The sequence below is a fragment of the Chelonia mydas genome, chromosome 3 (genome assembly GCF_015237465.2).
Source record: "Chelonia mydas isolate rCheMyd1 chromosome 3, rCheMyd1.pri.v2, whole genome shotgun sequence".
In the NCBI taxonomy this organism is placed as follows: domain Eukaryota; kingdom Metazoa; phylum Chordata; order Testudines; family Cheloniidae; genus Chelonia; species Chelonia mydas.
Window position 1 is genome coordinate 94,328,592 of NC_057851.1, and position 21,072 is coordinate 94,349,663.

At 42.6% G+C, this 21,072-nt stretch overlaps 1 protein-coding gene across 3 annotated transcripts in view; it reads right to left on the reverse strand.

Moving 5' to 3' along the window:
- Positions 1 to 8: 8 nt before the first annotated feature.
- Positions 9 to 21,072, reverse strand: part of THEMIS (thymocyte selection associated) — a 122,301-nt gene continuing 101,237 nt past the window's right edge. For 2 of the 3 annotated variants that reach the window (XM_043542879.1, XM_043542878.1), the window contains 2 exons: positions 13,423 to 13,584; positions 9 to 6,896 (listed from right to left, as the gene is read on the reverse strand). In XM_043542879.1, coding sequence (XP_043398814.1) covers positions 6,877 to 6,896; positions 13,423 to 13,584 — 182 coding nt within the window. In that variant the 3' untranslated portion in view covers positions 9 to 6,876. The remainder of the gene's footprint in view (positions 6,897 to 13,422; positions 13,585 to 21,072) is intronic. The other variant, XM_037894755.2, reaches the window with a different exon arrangement.

Here is a 21,072-nt window from a genome sequence, read left to right on the forward strand (position 1 = left end):
TATTTCGTGAAAAATGAAAGGTAACACACTTTGATTATCTTTTATTCAACACATCGTTCGTTTATAAGCAAAAACGATCGTTTCGGTATCATGTTCAGGACATTAATTTCCAGTCTAAAAATTTACAAAATATATCGTTATACCACATAATGTAATAGAAATGTGTCTCACCATGTTTCCTGAAGCTTTTTCAATGCTCCTAACGTAATTGTGTGTCTTGCCATAACTACACTGATGAGTAACATATCAAGCCCAGCAACCCAATAGTCAATTGGAACGTCATCTCCTGATTCATGTACAAAGGGCAAAATCTTTGTCAGAAACACCAGGGGTGAGATCCTCACCCCGGCTGCAGCCCTTTTCCACTATAAAAGGGCTCTTGTAGCCTCAGTTGCAGCTGGGTGAGGATTCACCCTTGCCATTTGCTCAGTTTGATTGGCCAGTTTCCCCCCAAATGTGTATGAAATCTGTACTGGAAATCAAGAAATAACTGTCAGTACATTGAGCAGTTCAATGTTATTCTGTCCTTTAATGTCCCAGGATAAAGATTTCAATTACTCAATGTCATTTTATGGATAAACTTTTAATGTGCTTTAATGATTCCTGTCATTATCCAACCATTTTCAAAAGAAATACATTAATGAGGTCTAAGAAAATGTGGGAGTTTTTACCTTAATTACCTGGTTCATAGATCAGAGTAATTATACTTCAACACATTTTGTGTATAATCTAAAAGTAATTACTACAGCTTCCAGCTGTTAAAATATTAAGCTAATTGTATTCAAGAAAAGTTTGAAAACAAGATTTTGACCTTTTCTGTGTTTAAATTAGCTCCATCCCCATGGAATCTTTGGGAAAAACAAGAGCTGACAACACAAATGTCCAGATAAATCAACAAGGAGCATAACTACGTACTGTAATTAGAATATACTTGTAGAATACATTTTTAAAAACCAGAAATTTCTTTACATACATTGATTACATTTATTAATAATTTGTAAATGGCAATCAGTAATTTCAGCACTTTGAAAAACAAAATTGAGTTGAACAATTCCTCTTTTTCAAAAATAATTATTGGGTGCTCACAAATTTGAACTGACAATACTTAGGCCCCGATCCTGCAATGAGTTGTGCATCCATATTAAGCCCCATTGACTTACTTTGAGGAGGATATCCTTACTGGGTCAAACCTTTATTTCCTTTTTAGTCTGTGGTTTCTCTGGTGAAATTCTCAGTGAAGGCAACAGAGGTTTGCCTGAGTAAGGACTAGTCAGGCAGACTTCAAAATTTGGCTCATTGTTATGCTTTTCGGGTTTAGCTTTCTACAGTATTTTCTGATTTTAGGTGTTCATGTTTGTGACAAAAGATGGCTTACTTTGAGAATGAAGTTTAGTTTAAAAATGTATTTCCCTTAAAATATGTATTTAAAACTGTCCTATTCCTGATCCGTGGCCTCCAGCAGGACAGAAGTCACAGTGGTTGTGGGAAATCTTTAACACTGTTTCTCAGTTCCCTCTGCAAACAATCCTCAACAGTGCAAAAAAAGAATAAATATCACTTGTTTGGGTATATACCGACTGATGAGCAGGAGGTGGCTGGGGGATAGGAGTGAATGGAGCTTGTACAAGCTGGCCTCAGGAACCAGACTCAGCAAACCTCATTTTTTGAAGAAAGAAAGGAGGAAAGAAGGAAGGAAGGAAAGAAGGAAAGAAAGAAAGAACACAAACTACATTTCTAGCTATTTTTCTTGCTAAATTAGACTTGAAAATGTAAATAGATGTAACATGATTACTATAGTTGAAAGGATTATAGTTGAAAGTAGCAGGATTTCTCCTCTCCTAAGCAAACTAGGGAAAGGTGGTCTAAATAAAATTACAGTAAGGTGGGTGTATAACTGGTTAAAACACCACACTCACAATAGTTATCAATGGTTTGCTGTCAAACTAGGAGGGTGGATCTACTGAGCCCGTGCAGGGGTCAGATCTGGATCCTCTACTAGTCAATATTTTCAATGATGACTTTGATAATGGAGTGGAGAGTATGTTTATAAAATTTATAGACAACAAGCTGGGAGGGGTTGCAAACACTTTGGAGGACAGGATTAGAATTAAAAACAACCTTAACGAATTGGTCTGAAATCAACAAGGCGAAAGTCAATAAAGACAAGTGCAAAGTACTACACTTAGGAAGGAAAAATCAAACACACAATTATAAAATGGGGACTGACAGGGTGGTAGTACTGTTGAACAGAAGCTGGAAGTTATAGTGGATCACCAATTAAATATGAGTCAAAAATGTGATGCAGTTGCAAAAAAGATGAATATCATTCTGAGGTGTATTATCAGGAATGGTGAATAAACACAGGAGCTAATTGTCCCTTTCTAGTCAGCACTGGTGAGGCCCCAGGTGGAGTACTGTGTCCAACTCTGGGCACCACACTTTAGGAAAGAGCAACAGAAATGATAAAAGGTTTAGAAAACCTGAGCTATGAGGAAAGGTTAAAAAATTGGGCATGTTTAGTCTTGAGAAAGGAAGACTGAGCTGGGACCTTATAAAAGTCTTCAAAAAGGTTAAGGCTGTTATAAAGAAGACTGTGATCAATTGCTCTCCATGTCTATTGAAGGAAAAACAAGAAGTAATTGTCTTAATCTGCAGCAAAGGCGATTTAGGTTAGATATTAGCAATTAGAAAGTCAGTTATTCATAGTGTACTGCATAGAATCATCTCACTAACTCTTCCTAATCTGCCCCTGGACACCTTCGCAGGATTATGAGGGAATCAGGAATGTTTATGAGAAAGGGAGGACACAAAGATTTGTTTTTCAAGACTTTCAAAAATAGCTAAGGCCAATTCTGTTGCTTATCTGAGGCGAAGCCTGAGCTGGCAGGTGCTTGCTAAGGCAGCTGCAGACATGCCATGACTATTCCCACATCCAGGTGAACTCACAGACATAAAGACAAACATGTGCGGTAGTCTTTGCAGGATCAGGGTCTGAGTCACCATTTGGCCATGTTCCACATATTGATTGAACTCTTTTCATCTTTCCTCATCAGAGGAAGTATGGGTTACACAGGAAAGGGTATCCTGTGGAGACATTTAGAGAAGAGATATGAAACCCAAGGGGGAAGAGCCAAATAGGCAAATCTATCACTGGAAAACAAAAAAGTATTCCTGTAATGGGATGGTCACCCACTTTAAGGGCCAAGACGCATGGGGTCAGCCAGCCCTATTGTTAGGCAGAACCCCTTTAAGAATGGGTGTTTGGGCTGGGTGGAGGGAAAGGGGTCAGGGGATTCCTGTAAAGGGCTGAACAAGCTCAGCTGAAGGGGTTGCTGCAGGAAGGAGTTTGGCTCCTGTTCTGTGGCAGACCCTGGAAGTGAAAGGGAGTGGGGTAAAGAGAGACACAAAGGGCTTCTGGGCACCTGCTTTGTGTTTGTTGGTGAGTTTTGTGTTTGAAGATTAAACAGTACCCTGAAGGAAGGGCCTGAACAGACTCTTGGCATGGTGTTAGTCCTTCCTGAGCTTTGCAAGACAGGCCAGCAGCCCAGCAATTCCTAAACCTCCCTCCTTCCCCCCAAGCACAACACAAACATTACACCCTGCTTCTAATCTTTGAAAGCAAACTTGGTTTCTCTTTGAAGACTGCAAGTATTTAACACCATGTCAGATACTTGCAAAGAGCGGCATCAAAGCAAAAATTTAAAATAACACTTGGGCAGACATAAGAGGTAACGAAACCATCAAATGCACTAAGTGGAGAGATAACAAGCATCAACAGCAGCACTCCTTGGCAAGAGTGTTGTAGATAAGGATTTGTCTGACACAAAGAAGGAGCACATTGTATTTAAACAAAAGGCTTTTTGGCATTTAAAGAAGAATGCTGGGAGAAAGGTTTTTCTTATCTTCTCCAAGCACAAAGGCGGAACATATGGAAAATGTGCATGTTGATTATCCACATGGAAATGCTGTCTCACTAGGGGTTTGTGTACACAATAACTCCACGTGGGACACTCTTATTCCAATATAAGGCTGTCCTGCCCCTATTTAGTTTAATACACTTTCTGGGTTAAGCCAAACAGACCCAAGGCATTCCTATTCCTGAATAAAGGCGGCTGCATGTAGAGTTATTCAGGAATGGCTGTTTCTGAATAACTCCATGTGCAGATAAGCCCTTAGTGAGAGTGCAGTGGAAGGAAATGCTCATTAACACTCATTAACAATAAATAAATTAAGCCTTTAAACTAGCAAATATATGCGAGGGATTATGCCAATCATTTACAAGGCAACTATTTTACTATTTAAGGTCTGCTTAAATATCTGCTTCCTGCAGCTCCCATTGGCTGGGAATGGAGAACCGCGGCCACTGGGAGCTGCAGGGGGCCGTGCCTCCAGATGGTCGACGTAAACAAAATGTCTCGCGGCCCACCAGCAGATTACCCTGATAGGCCGCGTGCCGAAGGTTGCCGACCCCTGTGCTACAGTAAGGGCTAATACCACTGAGACTTCATTTTTACAAAAGAGACCACCACATACATATATAAGCGTGCTGTGAAATAAACCTACGATTGTCACAATAACAGCTTGATTCTATGATGAGTTGAGCATGCACAACAATTGAGGGTGCTCAACACCTCATAGGAGGCGCTTAGCCACTTATAGGCTTGAGCTTTATTATATTTGTCCTTGTAGCTCCAAAAACACAGACCTCTGCCACTTGAGCTAAAGGAGAGTTTGGTAGTAATAGATCCCTTATCTCTAAACCACCGACTGAATGGCAACATCCCACACACAATAACCTAGTAAAATACAGCATGAACTACATTTATTTATGCAGAAGACTGGGTTTGCCAATGTTACAAGCTGGACTGTTTTCACCTACAAAAAGGGAAATATTGTTTTTTGTGCAATCTATTCAAAGAGGCACATCAGTACATTCACAGGCCACATTACCCAATTAATCCTATGTATACAATAGACAGACAAGGTGGGTGCATACATACAATAGACACACATACAAAACTGTCCCTCATGTTAACTATTTATATGCCGAATGTTGCATAAAAACATGTGCATACAAAGTACTGTTTAGGTTTCAGAGTAGCAGCCGTGTTAGTCTGTATCCACAAAAAGAACAGGAGTACTGGTGGCACCATAGAGACTAACAAATTTATTAGAGCATAAGCTTTCGTGAGCTACAGCTCACTTCATCGGATGCATCCGATGAAGTGAGCTGTAGCTCACGAAAGCTTATGCTCTAATAAATTTGTTAGTCTCTAAAGTACTGTTTAGTAATTGGAATAATTTAGACAATGGTTATAGTAAGGAAAAGGATTTACCCTAATTAAATTAATATAAACCAGTGCAAAGAAATCCTAAATGAATTTACCATACAGGTAACTAACCATTCCATGGATTTCCTATCAGCAATTCAGGGTATACTATATATCGTAGGGATTTTTTCTTTAAAAATATTTACAGAAAAATGTTGTAGGCATTTTTGGTGCTTCGTTGCTTTGTAATATGAGAGTACAGAATGTATGTTTCCCGTATCAGCACTGCTCGTACTTTCGCAGCTAGATTTAAAAGCATCCTCATCTAAATAAGCAGAAATACCCACCACAATTGCTATTTCCACAATACTAAGAAGGATAGTGGTAGGGTACCAATGAATGTACCTCAGATGCTCATCAGGTAGGTTTTGCATCCAGCAAACCCTTCACCTCTCATGGAACTGTCTAAGCACTTATTTTGCATTTTTCAAAAATATTTTTAAAAAGGAAAACATTTTAAAGCAAATTTTAAAAAAATATGAAGAATCTGCTATGCTCTTTTTCCCGTGACCTCACTTGTCTTGGGATATTCTTTGTTACAGGCAGTTACTCATTTGTATGTAACAGATGGAGCATTAATCAAGATCTAATGGCTCCTGTTTGGCACAGCCCATTGAAAGGCTGTGTGGAGATGCACTGGCCCAGTTGTGCTTGGGTGTGGATGGGAGAATAATTTGCTACATAACTTTTAAAAAGTGCAGCGTGCTCCCTGCTCACAACGCACAGGGAGGACGGAGACATGACTCCACCTGCTCTCACCCCTCCCCATGCTTCCTTGTTCTGTTTTCAGCAAATAACTCCCAGACTGAGCAACTGTCTCTTCCTGAACAAAGAGGCTATGATTCTTAGTGGCTCCTACTCCGAGCCCAGAAGATCAGCCCTTCCTATCCCCCATATGGACACAATCTAACCCAAAATACTCTGATTTACTTTGTTCCAGGTTCAGCCACCCTTACTCCACTGGGTAGTATTTTACTCTGTGAGCACTTGCATTGATTTCAGTGGGATTACCTGTGAAGCAAAGGTACTACTTGCACAGTAAGGTACTACGCAGCACCAGAAAGGGTGGCAGAATCTGTCCCTTGGTAATTTTGAGTACACCACACCTGAAACTCAACCTGGAACATTTGCAATTGTTTAATTAAATGAGGAATTACTTTACCCTCTCTCCCCAAAACATTTACAATTATAGGACACTTTAGAATAAGGAATTGGCCTGGAGCAAGTGCCATACAGTGGCCTAGGAAATCAATGGGTGTTTTGGGTGCACTGAGAAGGCAAAATTGTATCCTAATTGGCATAATTATATGAATTTGTGAATAAATATTTACTAGGGGAACCAGTACCGTGCATGACTTTTTATTTATGATTGTGAAAGTAGTTTAGTTTCTCAGGGGCTTGGTGTAGTTGAATTGCAGCCTTGGGTGCTCTTCATGAGACAGAAGGAAGACGGTGCTTCTTTCGTGATTCGTTTGTTCTTGTAGTTGTGGATGATCTTATTACATAATATATGCAGTTTTCCAGTCATTTCGGGTTAATTTCAGTATTATTCCATTTTAGAGGTTTCTGAAAACAAACAAACAAAAAGAAAATGAATGGCTGAAATTGAAACGGAAATCTTTTATATTGGTTTTAAAATGACACAGTGAATGAATGTGCGGGTGCATGAGTGTTGTGTTGTGTGAACAGTTGTGTGTCAATGAAGAGTTAGCAAGCAACAGTACCTGAATGATATTTAGCTTAAAACAGATGGGGAGCAGATCAGTCACTGAGGAGACAAAACCCTGTTGCTTCCACTGAACTAAGAAAAATGCAAACTCAGCTTTTGCGTGGGCTGGTGATTAAAGCAAAGGAGTGGGAGTCAGCAGACCTTGGATGAAATCTTGGCTCTGTTGAAGTCAACGACAAAGCACTCACTGATTTCAACAGGGCCAGGATTTCACCATCCTCTGCTCTGCCACGGACCTGTTGCATGATGTGAGTCACTTCACCTCTTTGTCCATCTGTTTTTATTTTATTTATCTGAGTGTCCCACTGTCACTGTGCACCAGGATGCAATCCAGACCAGTGAGGGGTTGTATCACCACCTGTCCTGTAACCTGGGGTGCCTCACAATGCTTTGCTGTTGTAGCTCTTAACCTGGGCTGCTCAGAACTAGTCTACCAGCATGCAGGTCACGCCGAGTGACTGTGTGCCAGACAGCACTGGTTTAACAGTTCTGACCCCAGCAGCCGGTCTACAGCCCCACTCGAGCTTCCACCAGCCTTGGTTACTACTTGCACGGTGACCCCAACACATTCCCATACTGTGTGTTTTTCACTGTCCAGCCCTCTCCTGGATAGTTCAGAGAAATTATATGGTTTGTTCGTTCCTCTAAAAACACAAAAGCACATCACAGCTTAATTTAACTGGGGTGAACACACCGTTACTTTTAAACACAGCACTGAGTTGGTTTATGGTAAAAATGAAAGAAATGTATTAACAAAATATACATAGGATTAAATGAGTTCACATATAAGGAATGAATATAAAAAGAGTTACAAGTAAAACAAACCAAAATATGCTTCTAAAATTCTAAAACTTAATCTAGCAAGATACAGGCTTTGTTCAAGCTGGTTTCTTTCACCACTCATTCTTTTTCCCAAACTTGGCTGACTTTCCCACAGTCAGGACCTTCCACAAAAGTACAAGGCTTTCCTTGTCGTCCTAGGTGCAAGATCTTTACCTTAGCAAGTTTCTCACTATATTCAGTTCCAGAAACTTCAACTCCCCCTTGGTTGAAGGACCCATCTTTCTCAGCTTACAAGAGCTCTGTTTCCTCATGTCTGTCTTGTGATGGATGCCAAAAATGGCTTCTGCCCTTGCTTTTATCTTTCAAAGTTCAATGAACTTGTTTCAAGAGGCAGGGTGACCTCATGCTGTTCTTTCCTTCCTGTGGACTTCCTATCCCCCTGTATGTAATTGGGCTTCCATTGTTTTGATTCCACCATGCTTAATTAACATAGAAAACAGGTAGATAGCTGTTTCCCCTCCTGTCTGGGTGGGAACTGTTCCTTCCGTTGTTTGGCCACACATTTTAAAATGTGTGAGTATTCATAATTCTTCCAGTAGTATTGATATATACTTTTTACAATGATATCTGATCACTGGTTCAAACATCCCCTACCCCTTGTCATCTTTATAGACTGGTAAAACTTTTATATGGATTCTTCTGAAAAATAAAACCCAGACCAAGCTTCTCTCTCCTGCTGGGTGTATACGCCATTCTGTCTTCTCCCGCACTTGTTAACATAAGATTTACCTCCATCCCTTATTAGCTTGATGGGTCTGTTTACTGCTTATATGTAAATTGAGGTGAACACATTCCTTTGTTTACCATAGACCTGTTTAACAAGTCCCCCGACATACCTGGTTTACACACACTTTAGTTATAATTCCAGCATAGATTTATAACTCTTAATACCCACTGTGTACATATATTACACAAGAATATTAATGATCAGCGAGTTATTAATTTTCAAATAATACCTCACACGGCATATTTTGTTCAAAGATGATTACATCAGTGTGTGGGATGTGAATACTGGGGTGCTTAGTGTGACACCCACAATCTTTAATACATTTGTCCTCACAACACCCCTGAAATAGGACTACACTATCATTCTCTCTTTACAGATGAGGAATTGAGAAAGAGAGAAGTAAAGCAACTTGCCAAGTTCACACAGGAAGCTGGTGGCAGACCAGGGAACTGAACCTGTATCTCCCAACTCCTATGCGAGTACCCCAATCACTCCCTGTTCATTTTTCCTCCTACATTCACCATTCATTATTCTCTCATTTAAAAGCTTCAGTCGTCCCATCGGAGAGCAGAGAAAATACCAAATGTCAAAAGTTTTCAAATTTGGCTGACTAAAACTAGGCACCCAAATCCATATTTAAGAATCTAAATAAAAGTGATTGGATTTTTCAAAGATGCTAGGAACCCACAACTCCCAATGACTTAAGCAGGAGTTCTGAATGCCTAAATATGGATTTAGATGCCTGAGTTTAAGGTATCTGAGTCTGAAAATTTTGGCCTTTATCATTTGGTCCAGGTTCAGTGAAGCAACAAAATAAATAGTTAACTTCACTTTGTGTAAGAACAAAAGGATATGAAAGCCCAGAGAAAGTCTATTGAAATTAGTACAAAAGATAGACAGGCAGTGTGTGTCTAGACAGTGCAGTAGCCCGGGAGTGACAACACCTGGGTTCTGTTCCCAGATCTGCCAGTGACCTTGGGCAAGTATCTTTGCCTCCATTTCCCCTCTCACTCTTTATTGTGTCTGTTTGGATTGTAAGCTCTTTGGGACAAGGAGTGGTTTTTACTATGTGTTGGTATAGTGCCTGGTACAATGGAGCTTTGATCTTGGTTGGAGTCTCTGTATTCGACTAAATAACTGATTATAAACACTGATTTAAAATCCGTTCTTTGAGGGTTGAAGCTCAGACAAGGGTTAAATTATTGGGGTTTGCTTTTATTTTTAATATCTTAAAACATTTTCTAACAATTCTGTTATAATGTAATTTGCACCAGTGAATTTGAGTTTCACTGTCTGTACATGTTTAAATAACAGAAAGGAAGAATTTAATGAATGGTATAAATTAATGGGAAGCAGTCCTGTGGTGTAACCAATATGACAGATAATTAAACCTTTGGCAGAGATGCAGCAGACCATTGATTCTTGTAAATCTTTTCCCCTTAAAAAGCTTATAAGAGATGTTCTCAATCAGGCCAAAGCAGCAAATTCATCTATGTTTTGAATGGCCCATTGACCTGACTTTATGAGACTTTTTCAAAAGCAGCCTCTTAAGCTGTCCCCGCTGGCTCACCAGAAGTCTTCCAGGTTTGTTTTTAAACTCACCAAAGCTTGGATTGACATGCACAAATCAAATCCACATTTCCCAATGCACACACAAATGTGCACACAGAGAATCTTGGCAGAAATGTTTAATATAAACCTTAATGGAGGATTTCTGAATGTCAGAAGGAGACCAAAAGATTGGAAGAAAATCAACATGTCCTTTGGCTATCTAATGATCTTAGAGCGGGTGGCTGCTCCTTCAATCACTGAATAAAATAATTTGTGGGACTGTTTCATAATCCAAGACTCTGATAGCAATATCCCTAGAGACAGCAAAGGTCTTTTCTTGCATATTTTGCTAAAGCCTTCAAACAAGAGGAGTAATAAAGTGCAGCCTTTTCTCTGTTAACAGGGAGTTTAAAGGGCAGGTGGATAAAGGTTTGAAGGATCTGATGCCTCAACAGTAAATGGCATAATTAGAGGCTGAGCCCTCAGGCAAATGTTGTCTCTTGAAGCTGCATTCTGCCTGGTTACCTGTGGGTAAAAAGTCAGATGGAAAAATTTTCTTTTCCAGTGTAACCCCTGTTTACAGTGTCCAGTTAGGCCCTGTCTACATGACAGTACAGCCACGTTAGCCAGAATCATTACTGACCCTGTTCGGCCTAGCTGGGCACTAATTCCCTGGCTAGTGTAGATCTGGACTACAATGTTGTCCTCAGTCTCTCCCCCTTCCTTCTATGACAGCTGCTTGTTTTTTCCCCACCCTTCTGGGTGAGATCTGCTGTGGCTGCTGGACATGCAGCGGACTCCAATCTCTATGCTCTTGCTGCTTCCTGGCTCTCCTTCTCTCATGCTCCATGAAAATTTCTTTCTCGGCATAGGCACAGGGGAGGTGGGAAGCAGCATGAATTTAAATCAGCTGCCCCCATCTGAATTAGAAATGCCTCATCTCAGTTAACGAGAGGGAAGAGAAGCCAGGCTGCAGAACCCCCACTGCTGGTCCTCCTCGAGGCATTGCTGCGATGAGGTTTGGAGATGGAAGAGAACGTGATCTGTTGCTACAGATCCCACAATGCCTGCATACAGGAAGAAGAGGATTTGCTTCTGTGAACACTGGCCACAAGCGTGAGGAGGGGAAGACGAGGATCCACAGCTGCACCACATGTGCTGCCTGCAAAGGACTGGAAACCACTCTTGAGACAAGGGAATTGATACAAGCTGCACCACACAAACATCAGCTATGGGGAGGAGTAGACTACTAGTGCATCCTGTTCACCTCCCCAGGCATGGGAGAAATTTCACTACCTAGGATCCTCACTGAAAATTAGTCTTTGGATCCTGCACTGAGTTGAGAGGAGGATTTGGCAGGAAGAGAGATTAAGAGGGAACCTAGAGAGGGAAAAATCAGGAGTTGTTATTAGAGCATGGGAAAGCTGAGGAGCTCAGTCACCTCTTCCACCAGCTCCACCCCATTTAACAATACAAGTACAATTTGTGCTAAGTTGGAACTGATAATTTGGGGTTATTAAGCAGTAAGAACCTGATTCTTGTTTACTCCTGCTTTAAGTCTCCTTCCCACAGACAGAGCAGCAGAAAGTAGCCTTAGTGTAAATTAAAATCAGGGCCTAAAAGTTTACCTCTTTTTAAAAACCTTAGTTATGTATTACACATAGAGCAGAGTGAATAACTGGGTTTTTGCTTCACTGGCAGTTCTGAAAAATGGAACAAAAATGCTGGAAAATTTCAGCAAATTTGTGAGTTGACAAAAATTTCATTTTAGGTTGAATGAAACTTTTTGTCTTTGGGCATTTTTAAAATAAAAAGCAAAGCATATGAAGGGCTAGAGTGACAAAACAGCGGATGGAGGAAGAGCTAGTTCCCTTATAACCATTAGTCCTTTAGCTTATGTCTATTCAGCAGCTGGGAGATGTGATTCCCAGGGTGGGTTGACAGACACATGCTAGCTCTGCTCCATGTAGGGTGTTAAAAATAGCAGCATGGCCATGGTGGCTGCTCAGGCTAGCTGTCCAAGTATGTACCGGGGGGTTCGGCAGAATCACACTCAGGTGGCTAGCCTAAGCCGGCACCACAGCTACACTGCTATTTTTAGTGCACTAACTTGAGCAGAGCTAGCATGTGTTGGGCTACCCTAGCTTGGAATCACATACCTCCCAGCTGCTGTGTAGATATACCTTTAGTGATTAGGACAGTCACCTGGGCTGGGGGAAGACCTGGGTTCAAGTCCCCGCTCTGCCTGATATGCAGAAGGGATTTGAACTTGGATCTCCTATACCACAGGAGAGTGCCCTGACCGCTGGGCTAGGGGACGTTCTGGGGCAGGCTCTCAATCTCTCCATTGAAGCTGTTCCACTTTGTATAAGTGATTAAACAGTTATTAGCACAGGGACTTAAACTTGGATCTCTCACATCCCAGCTGAGTGCCCTGACTACCAAGCGCTAGGGTCACTGGCTCTTCCTCTGAGCCAATGACTATTCAAATATTTTATACAAAGTGGGACAGTTTCAGCTGGAGAGGGGTATGACCACATCTGCACTGCGGCAGGGCTGCAATTTGTAGCTTGTGCAGACATAGCTGAACCCTAACTAGCTTGCTATAAAGATCAGCGAGGATGTGGCAGCATAGGCTTCAGTGCAGGCTGTACAAGGCCGCCTGCCCCTGTTCCCCCTCCCCCGGTATATACGTGCATTGCTAGCTCATGCTGCCACATACTTACTATTCTTTTTAGCAAGCGACCTAAATTAAAAGCTAGTGTGGGTACATCTACACAAGCTGCAAATTACATCCCTTTTTGCAGTGCAGACACCCACCCCCAGACTGCCCTACATCCCAGGGCATCCTCTTCTAAAGGAGGCGGGGTAGCAGCACCACCACTGGACAAATATTTTTTGTCCAAAACTATTCAGCGCATGTGTGTCAAATTTGCAAATACTTTTTGGTCGACTGAAACTGCATTTTTTGGTGAATAAACTATTGTGCAAAAAATTTCACTCAGCTCGAATGACTCAGTGTCTATTTAACAAGGTGTCATTCTAAACAGTGACAGTGAGTCATAAATTGTACTATTGGTGTCTCCCCTGCTCTGCCCCTGTTCCTCAGAAAAGGCTACTGTAGAGACTTTGACACTTTCACAGACAATTCCCAAATTCATGAAGAGTGAAGACTGCCATTAGATCTGAAAACAGTGGCACACATTTGTTAACATTCGTAAGTGATCGAATGACACACCCACCTTCCTTCTTCTTCTTCAGGGGATACGTTTTATGATGAACTGTGCTTTCTTGGAATTTTTTCCTTATGTTTTCAATTACGTTTTCATCCACATATTCATAGGTGTGCTTTTCCTCCAGTTCCTTTTCTGTTCCATACGTCAGAAGCATATTGTTTATTGGACCTAAATAACAAAGAAAGAAAACATAAAATATCTGTAAGGAGGTGACACGGGAGTCTGTTGATCACCGTATTTATATGATCCCCATTCTTCAGAATTATCTCCTTGTTTTTAACAATTTTTTCACTGCTTTTACACCTCTTTTTTCTTCTCCTTCCTTCTTCATGTCATATTATTTGTCAAGAACAGATCATACCAAACCAATCTAATTTCCTTCTTTGACAGGGTTACTGGCCTCATGGATGGGGGGAGCAGTAGATGTGATATACCATGATTTTAGTAAAGGTTTTGACACAGTCCCGCATGACATTTTTATAAGCAGACTAATGAAATGCGATCTAGATGAAATTTCTATAAGGGTGGGTGCACAAAGGGTTGAAAGACCATACTCAAAGGGTTATCATCAATGGTTCACTGTAAAACATGGAGGGCCTATCTAGTGAGATCTGGCTCCATTCAGTACTTTCACTAATGACTTGGATAATGGAGGGTATGCTCATAAAGTTTGTGGATGACACCAACATGGGAGGAGTCACTAGCACTTTGGAGGACAGGATTAGAATTCAAAATGACCTTGACAAATTAGAGAATTGGTCTAAAATCAACAAGATGCAATTCAATAAAGACAAGCGCAAAGTACTACCCCGAGGAAGGAAACCTCAAATGCACAACTACAAAATCACTAAGTGGGAGCACTACTGAAAAAGATCTCAACAATGTGATGCAGTTGTGAATAAGGCTACTATCATTCTGGCGTTTATTAACAGGAATGTATGTAAGATGGGACATAAATTGCCTCAGTCTGCTTGGCACAGATGAGGCCTCAGCTGGAGTACTGTGCATAGACACTGACTTCCTCTCTACCCAGGGGATGCTCGACTCCTCCCCCTCCACCCCAGGCCTGCCCCCAGTCCACCCCTTCCCCCAGCTCCCACCTCTGCCCCGCCTCTTCCCTCCCCCTCCCACGAGCATGCCCTGTCCGTGGCATGTAGGAGATACTCGGGGGGAGGGGAAGGAGTTGATCAGTGGGGCCGCTAGCAGGCGTGAGAAGCTGGGGGGAGGAGGGGAGCTTGGCTGCCAGAAGGTGCTAAGCACCCGCTAATTTTTGCGGTGGGTGCTCCAGCCGTGGAGCACCCATGGAGTTGATGCCTATCATACTGTGTCCAATTCTGGGTGCCACACTCTAAGAAAGATACAGACAAAGAGAGGTAACTGGCTCTGTGGATATGGGGAAAGCGGTGGATGTGATATATCTTGACTTTAGCAAAGCTTTTCATATGGTCTCCCACAGTATTCTTCACAGCAAGTTAAAAAAAGTATGGATTGGATGAACGGACTATAAGGTGGATAGAAAACTGGCTAGATTGTCAAGCTCAATGGGTAGTGATCAACTGCTCGATGTCTAGTTGGCAGCCGGTATCAAGCGGAGTGCCCCAGGGGTCCGTCCTGTGGCCGGTTTTTTTCGACATCTTTATTAATGATCTGGACGATGGGATAGATTGCATCCTCAGCAAGTTCGTAGATGACACTAAGCTGCGGGGGAAAGGTAGATACACTGGAGGGTAGGTATAAAGTCCAGAGTGACCTAGGCAAGTTGGAGAATTGGGCCAAAAGAAATCTGATAAGGTTCAACAAGGATAAGTGCAGAGTCCTGCACTTAGGACGGAAGAATCCCATGCACTGCTACAGGCTGGGGACCGACCGGCTAAGTGGCAGTTCTGTAGAAAAGGACTTGGGGATTACAGTGGATGAGAAGCTGGATATGAGTCAGCAGCGTGCCCTTGTTGCCAAGAAGGCTAACGGCATATTGGGCTGCATTAGTAGGAGCCTTGCCAGCAGATCAGGGAAGTGATTATTCCCTTCTATTTGGCACTAGTGAGCCCACATCTGCAGTATTGTGTCCAGTTTTGGGCCCCACACTACAGAAAGGATGTGGACAAATTGGAGAGAGTCCAGCAGAGGGCAACAAAAATGATGAGGGGCTGGGGCACATGACTTATGAGGAGAGGCTGAGGGAACTGGGCTTGATTATTCTGCAGAAAAGAAGAGTCGGGGGGATTTGATAGCAGCCTTCAACTACCTGAAGAGGGGTTCCAAAGAGGATGGAGCTCTGCTGTTCTCAGTGATGGCAGAGGACAGAACAAGGAGTAATGGTCTCAAGTTGCAGTGGGGGAGGTCTAGGCTGGATATTAGGAAACACTATTTCACTAGGAGGGTGGTGAAGCACTGGAGTAGGTTACCTAGGGAGATGGTGGAATCTCCATCCTTAGATGTTTTTAAGGCCTGGCTTGACAAAGCCCTGGCTGGGATGATTTAGTTGGGGTTGGTCCTGCTTTGCACAGGGGGTTGGACTTGATGACCTCCTGAGGTCTCTTCCACATCTAATATTCCATGATTCTATGAATCCAGAGGAGAGCAAAAAAAAACAGTACAAGATTTAGAAAACCTGACCTAGCAGGAACGGTTAAAAAAATGGGCAGTTTAGTCTTGAGAAAAGACAACTGAGGCAGGACCTGATAACCATCTTCAAATATGTTAAAGGCAGTTACAAAGAAGATGATGATCAGTTGTTCTCCATGTCCATTGAAGGCAGGACAAGTAATAATGAGCTTAATCTGCAGCAAGGGAGAATTAGGTTTGATTTTAGGAAAATCTTACTAACTGGAAGGATGGTTAAGCTCTGGAATAGGTTTCCAAAGGAGGCTGAGGAATCCCCATCACTGGAGGTTTAAGCAAACGTTACACAAACCCCTGTCAGGGATGGTCTAGGATTATTTGGCCTTGCCTCAGAACAGGGAACTGGACTTCAGGACCTCTCTTGGTCTTTTTCACCCCTCCATTTCTATTATTCTATTTGTATTACAGCAGCATCTAGAGGCTCCCAACCGAGACCGAGGACACATTGTGGTAAGCACTCTACAGACACAGTGAGAGATTGGTTTCAGAGTAACAGCCGTGTTAGTCTCCATTCGCAAAAAGAAAAGGAGTACTTGTGGCACCTTAGAGACTAACCAATTTATTTGAGCATAAGCTTTCGTGAGCTACATGCATCCGATGAAGTGAGCTGTAGCTCACAAAAGCTTATGCTCAAATAAATTGGTTAGTCTCTAAGGTGCCACAAGTACTTCTTTTCTTTTAGTGAGAGACTGCATACTTTTCAGGGCAGGGACTATCTAAATAGACAAGGCACACAAAAGTGTGAGAGAAAGGAAACATTATTACCCACACTTTACATATTTTCCCACAGAGAGATTAAGTGATTTGCACACGATTACCTAGGAAATCTGTGGCAGACCCAAGAATTAATCCCAGGTCTCCTGATTCCCATTTCAGTGCCATAGCCACGAGAGTATCCTTCCTTCTCCTTTAGGAATCCTTCTTTTGGATTGTACATATTAGTGTCAGATCAAAATTTGTGCACACACGAGGTGATCTGTTATTCACCCCCTGTCCATAGTACACCAGTAACCCCCAAAGGTAAACGAACTGTTAATATAGTACGATCACTCACAGACCGGGTGCAGATAGATCTAGATCTGACTGTTAGTAAAAGGCCTGAGACAAAAAGAACTTGTTATCTTCTTAAAAAATGTTGCCATAGTAAATTCAGATTATCTGCCATATGTGGCACGTAGCCTCCATAATACAAATTTATTCCACATATGGTTGTGTCTCACAGAAGTGACGAATCACTCGAGCTGGGAAACTGCATTCTTACCTTGGTATTTCCTAGGGATGTGCCCTTCAGCTACGTCTCATTTAGAGGGTGATATGCTCCATATCAGATGTATGTTTTGCTCCAGATACGTAAGACTTGACTATATTTGCATGTTGTTTTGAGTTAATTTGAGTGTTTCGGGGGAAAACTGCCTTGTGTTCAGAGACAAAAGATTTTATTTCTCATTCCCTGCTTTAATGAACCCACCTTGGAAATGAGTTTGCTGGCATGCAGGATGAGTTTTTCCAGAACACAGTAGGTGTGGTCACATTCCCATTTCAATTCACAATGGTCCACCTCTGGCAGTTCTCCCATTGCCATCCGACACTGCTCTGCCCTACAGCTGGATCAGCCTGTCTGTTTACCTGTGTGCCCTCTACAGCATCGGGACATCTTGATAAGACGTCACCTCCTCCTTTAAAGGCTGTCATGCAGCCAGATGTGTCTCTTTGCGATTCCAGCTTGTGGAAAGTACACACACCTGGTGCCACATACCACACACCAGTCATAGCAGCCATGCCCCACGTTTTCACATGGTCTTATGCTGAGGTCCTGGACTTCCTTGCCCACTGGGGAGAGGAGATCCAGTCCCGTCTTAACAGCACTCACCAGAATGCCAAGTTACACAAGAGGTTATCAAGCAAATGAAAGAAGGGGCCATTCCTGGGACCCGATCCAGTGACTCAAAATAGGAAAGGCACACTGGCAGGGTTAGAAAAATGTAGGGGACAGTAACAAGAGCTCTGTGACAGCTTGCATGAACTATGCCTATTATAAGGCGCTGGAATGAATTTTTGCAAATTTTGCCCTGGTTTTCATTTTGTATCATGGGGTGTTCAATAAAGGTGATTTTTTTTAAATGCATGACTTGCAACTTCTGTTATTCTTTGTTAAATCAATTCATAAAATCCTTGCCCAGACCATCATGAAATCCCTACATACAGCATCACTAGTATTTGCGTTACTGTTGAGCCCATTGTGCTAGGTGCTGTACAAACACAGAACAAAAAGATGGCCCCCGCACCAAGGAGTTTACAATCTAAGTACAAGACAAGAAGCAACACATAGATACAGACCGAAGGGAAGTACAATCAGTTGATATTAGTCAGCATAATAGGCAGAGATCTCAGCACACTGCAGCCTAACTGTTGTTCAGAGCTTTGTAGGCATCACGGCAAAGGCAATTTTTGAGGGTGGATAATGAGGTAGCTTTGCAGATGTTTACAGGAGCTCCTCCCAAGCATGAGGGGAAGAATGGGAGAAAGCACAAAGGTGCTTGTTTTACAAGTGGGCAGTGGAGGCTAACATCATGGGCCTATCAGAGGTGGGAATCAGCAACGTGATAGCAAATGAGAGATGATAGGCAGGGCCGGTACTGAAGGTGAAGGGCCTTCAGCATAAGACAAGCAGCTTATGTTTGGTGCCATAGCGACGGGGGGAGCCAGTGGAGAGAAATCAAAGAGGGGGGTGACAGGGTCAGTGAGACGGTCGAGGAAAATGATCTTTGCAGCAACATTCTGAATGGATCTGAATAGGGTCTGACTGCATTTGTCAAGGCCTGAGAGAAGGACGTTGCAGTCATGAAGATGCGAGATGAGGACATCTTAAATTAAAGTTTTAGCTGGGTGGATTGATAAGAAAAACTGTTTCTTGGAGATGTTATGAAGAAAGAATCAGCAAGACTTTGATACAACATAATTGCCACACAGATTAACATAAAATAATTACCCAAAGCATCATGTAATCCCTACACAAAGTTTTATGCATTTTTCACATTGACACTCTGACGTCAAACTAGGAGCACGATGTATCCCTGACCCTGTGTCCCCCTAGCGGTTGGCAGTGTCCAGAAAGCCTGTCTACCTCTGGCCTCATCAATGAGGTGCTCTCTCTTGCTCTCACAGAGGTTGTGCAAAACTCAGCAAACAGCTATCCCATGAGGCAGATATTGCTCCTCAGCTTCCAGACTTACCATGAAACACTTCTGCCTGCCGTTCAGTCACACATTCCAATGCCATTCTGCAGCTATTCACATTCCACGGGTCCCTAAATGGGACTCAGACAAAGATCCCCACAATCTACCCTTGAGTCCACCCTACTTCTACTCAAGGAGAAATAAACAGGACTCCCTTAGCTCCCATCAATATTCCTTAATCAGTCACGATTGAGCAATGTGAAAAACAATTCCACCTGCCTCTCTCTGGGACTGAACAAACTAGCAGTGTTTCCAGACCTTGGCAGCCTGGGGAGCAGAGAAGCCAGTAACTGAATGCAGAGTTCAGACACAGAAGTGATGCAGCCATCATTTTCTTCATATACATTTCTACATTTGTAATTCATTTTCAACTGGAAGGATCTCTTATCAGTGAAAATAAGCTAAAGAATGAAACAAGCACTGCAAGGAATAAAGTAATCCTTGGGGGTCAGACGGAGAAATATTGTTTGTGCTCACTGGACTTGTTAATATGGAATTAAACCACAGAAGAGCTCAGAATTGATATTGCTCTGTTTTTTCTCTCCCCCAAATGCATGCTTATAAACAAAATCATAACATCTAAGTCAGACACGTCAGGGAGAAAGGAAATTAATGGCACTAACCCAAAACACATCCCAAGGGATTAATGTCAGTAAGACTTCATTGGAAGTATCCTTTAATCCCAAACTGGAGTGGGACATCTTTCGAAATATATGTATTTACACTTCAATTAAGTATTAGAAAATGAGACAGAGAAAACGAATGATCTCAAGAGAATCCCAAGCAGTAAAATCAATGCAACTTAACTCCTTGCTTGGAAATCTATTAACCTCAACACTAAATTTACATAACAGCTATATGAATTTTTTAATTACATTCCTTTCCTTAGGGTAGAAGGGCATGCTCCCCAAAACTCAAAGCTCTGAAACTCTCCACCCTAACCCACTTGTTAATAGCCACGGACACTCTCTTTGCAGAGAGGTAGGCTGGATTTAATTTCTTCTGAAGTCCTTCTCTAGTCCTTCCAGCGGCACCAATTTAGATATTTCTTTGGGGGAGGGGGCAACTTCCAGCTCCCACCTTCCCCCAGCAGGGACTCCAGTCTGGTCCCTGTTCATTCCCCACTCCTTCCTCCCACATAGATCCTGGGTCTCCCCTGGCCAGGGAGTCTTCCCTCTCTCTTACCCACACAGTCCATCAGTCAGTGCCACCAGAAGTCACCTTCTCGGCAGACTCCCCTGCACTCTCCACCATACAAGAACAGACTCCACGTGCACCAGGTTACAATACCATTTGGCACAGCCATCCTTCCATCTGAACAGAGGCAAGGTTGGGCCAAATTTGAGTGGCGTTGCTACCCTGGGTGCCAGGTCACAATGGCATGGGCTGAAATTTGGTTCGGCCACCCTTCTGTCTGTACCAAGGGGTGGCTGGGTCAAATTCCAGTGGGATTGCAACCACACAACTGGAATGACGCTCCAGCAGTAGCCACACTGATTTAGTACAGGACCACTGCTTAAAAGTAGTTGAGTGATGGCCCCCTTGATGCCACAGCCTATGGAATTTAGAACGAGTTCAAAAACCGGGGGGGGGGGGGGGGGCTTACTCCAGCTCCCCTTACTGGTGTTACTGGCTTCTTGATAGCTTTTAAGGCCAGAAGAGACCATTATGATCATCTAGTCTGACCTCCTCCATAAGACAGGCCATGGAAGTCTAGAGAGCAACATGAGGTTCCTATATCCACAGCGCTCAAATCTCCTTCCAGCCCAGCCGTGAAAGCCAGCATGGTCAAATCCCA